At 30.0% G+C, this 4730-nt stretch overlaps 1 protein-coding gene across 1 annotated transcript; it reads right to left on the bottom strand.

The window, feature by feature from the left end:
• Positions 1 to 2475: 2475 nt before the first annotated feature.
• Positions 2476 to 4347, bottom strand: LOC148612576 (uncharacterized). The gene is made up of 2 exons (XM_088594181.1): positions 4230 to 4347; positions 2476 to 2848 (listed from the first exon to the last, which is right to left on the bottom strand). Exons 1-2 carry the CDS (start codon positions 4282 to 4284, stop codon positions 2586 to 2588), a joined length of 318 nt encoding a protein of 105 aa, XP_088450307.1. The 5' UTR covers positions 4285 to 4347; the 3' UTR covers positions 2476 to 2585.
• Between the last annotated feature and the right edge of the window lie 383 nt (positions 4348 to 4730).

A 4730-nucleotide genomic window follows, 5' to 3' on the forward strand; every position in this document is an offset into this window, starting at 1 on the left:
TTCATTGGTTTATAAATATTCACATTCTCGTCTCATTAACCAATTATATCGAATATAATTTAATTTTTCGGTGACATAAAAACTTGTTTGAAGTCAAAAAGTAGAATTATTTTAATTGTATTTGACACCAAAAAGAAGGAGCATTTTTTATATGTGTAGGAGGCTTTTCTACGACATCAATCCATATTTATATTACGCAATTTCATTGATGTAATTGTTTTTAGCTTGATATTTCATTAATTCCATTATCAAACAACTTTCTGCAATACGAAACATAAATTAATTGTCTTACAGCTAAAAATATTCTTCCGGAGAAATGCAAATATAAAATATAAGAAGTAAACACATTCTTTACATAAAAAATAACAGTTTTAGTATACCACTAAAACAACATCTTAAATTATTAAACTGGATTAGCCATGTTTATAGGTTTAATTGAGGTGGTAAATTTACATTTTTATCAACTGTTCCTTGTCTAAGTTAGAAGATTAATCAAACCCCATTTAATTGCCTTTTTTCTTATAGTTAATGTTTGGTAGAAACGCTGGGTTTTTTGTCTAAAACCTTACCGCTTTGATTTTGTTCAACACTCTAGTTTTTCTAGTTCCTCTTATGTTATTGGATTCAGAATTTAGTACGACATGCATTAACAGCATTCAATTTTGAATACGAATCTTAGAGCGTAGCCAACTAAAGTTCCATTCAACATAACTAATTGATAATAACGATTAATTATGTGTAAGTATTAAACTGTTTTATTATTTAATGACATGGGTGAAACATTTATGAATTTGAACTGAATCAACAACTGCCTTAATGGAATAGGGAAGATTCAATTCTTATATTACATTATTTGGGGTTTTTTTTTATCTTATTTTTATCTGGTTTTAGATAAGCATAGAAATACGTACACCCATTGATTTATAATGATACTCCATTGAGCTTTATTTTATTGTATATTAACAATAAATTTTATATGTTTACATACAGAAAAATGTATGTTCAATTGAAGTGATACTCTATTCAATGTTTTCTAGTATGCCGATGATATTTAATAGTTCATTCTCAAAACTTAAGATTAGCGAACCCCCCACGTAACATTATTAAGTTATTGTGCATGTCAGCTTCACTGATTTTATACCTTGGCATTTTCACGAAGACCATGTTTAACATAGACATTTTACATTTATGTATTTTTATTTTCATTAAATTCTGTTGGACGTGTTTTTTTATGTTTGTTTGAGTAAACAAGATGTGCTGATCAGTTGCTTTTTGTTTTGGACAAGGCAACAGAAAAAGTGAATACTTTTTCGAGGTAGATGCAGATTGTTATCTTTTGTCCCAAAGTTTAAGTGTTTGTATTCCGTATCGATCTCACGAATTAAATCAGAATTAACAGAAATTTATTGTTCGTTTTATTGTTGTGTTTTTCCACCACTGTCCCTGGTTGGTGAGGATTGAGCGCCCACAAACATGTTTAACCCCGCTACATACATTATGTGCCTGTCATAAACCAGGAAACTTTAATCCAGTGGTTGTCGTTGTCTTACGATGTTATTCGTTTTACGTCTTTTTTCCTTTAAGAAGAGTTTCTAAGTTTTCTGCAATCTGCTGAATGCACAATATCAGGTAATATTCTACGTATACCAACATAACAAAACATCATAAAACATCATAGTAGCCCTTAATGTGTCAATTATACATGTATGATCATGTAATCCAATTCCATTATAACTATATTGATTAGTCGTTGACCACCCCCTCCCCCTCCCCCCAAAAAAAAAAGAATTAGAACCCAGTTAAATGATAATAAACTGCAATATACCCTGTTTTTGATCGAGAAAACTGTAGTATAAGGAATGTAGGCAAACAAAACTTTTTATCGATGTAAATGAGTAACAACCTTAAATATATCCTCTTTTCTATTTATCTAAACCTTTCTTTTACTCCAATAATGACCTTAACATTTTCAATTTCTTTAAATACAAAAAATATATAAACCATTTCATTTTCTGAATAAAAACTTTGTAGGTTCTGAATAATGTTTACAATACGTATTTTGAATGTATTCTGCATATATAATCTATGAGAAAGCATTCTTCTGTGTTGACGGAAATAATTTACTTATTTTGGTTTAATTTCAGGTAACGGATATTGGTATTGACTTAAAATCTGACAAATGGGTTTATGTTTTAAAAGCGGGATTTTAAGAAATTATTTTCGTTTTGTTTTTGTTGGTTCGTTTGTTTTGATTTGTTTTTTTTATTATTATCATTATTATTTAAAATGACTATACTCTACTAGGATTTGTCGTGTACTAGTTATTCACACAAAGAAATCGCAAAAGAGATTATGGTCCGTGTATACGGCATCCCTAGCGTGTTATAATACATGTTAAAAAAAAACTAACAGCAATTCTAGCAGATCTACATATTTTTTGTTTATCAGAATTAAACTATTGAAATATAACTCAAATTAGAACCATTTTTTTTTATTTCAAACTTAATTATTCATGTTAGCATTTGACTCTACGAATTCCACAGTCCTCATCCCAATCCAGCTCTTAGAGTCTGTTGATATTCATATTAATAGATTTGGTCTGTGTATTTATATCCGTAGTATTTGTCTATGTTTTTGTATCCATAGTATTGGTCGGTGTCTTTATATCCGTCGTATTTGTTGGTGTCTTTGTATCCATAGTATTTGTCGGTGTCTTTATATCCGTAGTATTTGTCTGTGTCTTTGTATGCATAGTATTTGTCTGTGTCTTTATATCCGTAGTATTTGTAGTCATTGTCCCCATAGTATCCGTCATAGTATTTGTAATCATACTTGCCCTGAACGTATGCTGAAATGGTATAGTAACATCTGTTATAAACATATACTATGTTTTCTTTTCTTTATACTTTTGTACATCAAACCATTAAATAATAATATTTTTATGATAGGGGATATACGGTACATGACTAGTTAAATCAACAACGCTGGTTTATAATCCTGTTTTCTAGTTTTGTTGATGTTTGTCTTTCTTTCTAAAAAATAGTTTTCAATGTAACTTCTATTCTAAACGATTTACAGTTTAGACGTTATTTTATCATGTGATTTTGACACCATATGATATTGTTTATTGATTACCTTGAGCAATTTTTAATCAAAAACTAAATTATCAAGTCTTATGTAATATTTATTTTATACATACATATATATATATTTGAAATTACATCAATGCATGTGATTAACTCGTAAAAATAAACTGGCTTCTCGATTTATTTAGTGGGTGGTACCGCTTGACCAAACTTTTTCGTATCAGACCAATTGAAAATCATAATCATTCATTAAGTAAGTGATGTCTAAACTAAACAAGAAACAAACTAATTGATAGACCAAATGTATAAGTTGTTATATGATTTTAGGCTTTGCCTATTAGCATTGGAGCCATTTAAATTTGTTGAGAATCATCGTTATTTTGAAATATTGCCGATATCTCGACCAACAGGAATATGCGAGACTTGCAATAACGCATGCTGTGCTTCTGCGTAAAAAGTTCAAACAATCACTTCCTAACTGTTAATTATGTGATCTCCAAATGATGTGACTTCCGACAAAACGATCCTGTTTTTGACCATCTACCTATATAGGACATCGCAAAACCTCGATGTCCGCTTAACAGACTTGTTATGGTTTTTGATATGCAAATGTAGTTGGTCATATTCAAATTTTAGGGAAATTTCGGGCTTTATGGATATTTTACATGATTCACTTTGAGAACAATTAGCGGACGCAACTCTTCGAAGATTCCGAAATAGATTTTCTTCAAATTTAGCAAAATTGTTAGTAACCATATGCAATTGATGACATTCAACCGCCATTTTGATATTATTTTGATATTATTGATTTTGTTCAAACTGTGTAGGATTGTAAGTCTCCATATGAAGTGGATCATATTGCCTCAATTTTTTCTTTGCGGCGGTGGAGGACATGTGGCTAATTGTAACAATCTTGTTGATATTGAATGTGGTTATTTACTTTTATTTTTGTTTACTTTTATTTGTGATTGAAATGAATAATATGTTAAATCAATAATGCGTCCGATCTACAATTTCAAGTAATAATATTTTATTTCCTAGCCGGCCTTTTCTCCAAATCTTTTATGATAACTATAAAAGTTTGCTTGCATTAACAAATGTCTGTTTCATCGATTAAATATTGCCATTGAATGTAATACTTACGTTTTCCCTGGACAGAGAGAAACACCACCAAAAGAACTGCCAATGTTGAATACATTCTGAAACACTCTGCTACGCAGTGGATGACGTAGTCCTGGTTCCATTGGTTTATAAACGTTTATGTTTCCGTCTCATTTGACCAAATATAACTAATTTAATTAGGCAATTAAACATGTATCGGAATCCAAACAAAGAGAAATCTTGTAAGTTTGTGACGAAAGCTTTTCAACTTCTTTGATCCTTAGTTATATTACGCAATAACATTGGTGTAATTGTTTAAGTCTTATATTTCATTAAATACATTCTGCAATACGAAGCATTAATAAATTTTCTTACAAAATGAAATTATTCTTCTGAAGAAATAAAACATAACAGGTAAAACAATTCTGTACATCAAATTTTCAGCAAAAAGGTTCAGCAAAACAACACTCAATGCATTTAAAGTAGGAATTATGTAAATGAACGCTTCAAGTGGATTACGGGAAAAAACGTTGTCCTTGCTGT

This window comes from Perna viridis, chromosome 7 (assembly GCF_037379345.1).
Source record: "Perna viridis isolate PV_CMFRI_1.1 ecotype Kerala chromosome 7, ASM3737934v1, whole genome shotgun sequence".
Classification (NCBI taxonomy): domain Eukaryota; kingdom Metazoa; phylum Mollusca; class Bivalvia; order Mytilida; family Mytilidae; genus Perna; species Perna viridis.

Coding starts and splice junctions, on each gene's coding strand:
- LOC148612576 (XM_088594181.1), bottom strand. CDS start 4,284: ATGTATTCAACATTGGCAGTTCTTTTGGTGGTGTTTCTCTCTGTCCAG. Junction 2,849..4,229: donor TCTCTCTGTCCAGGGAAAAC/GTAAGTATTACA, acceptor ATACCATTTCAG/CATACGTTCAGGGCAAGTAT.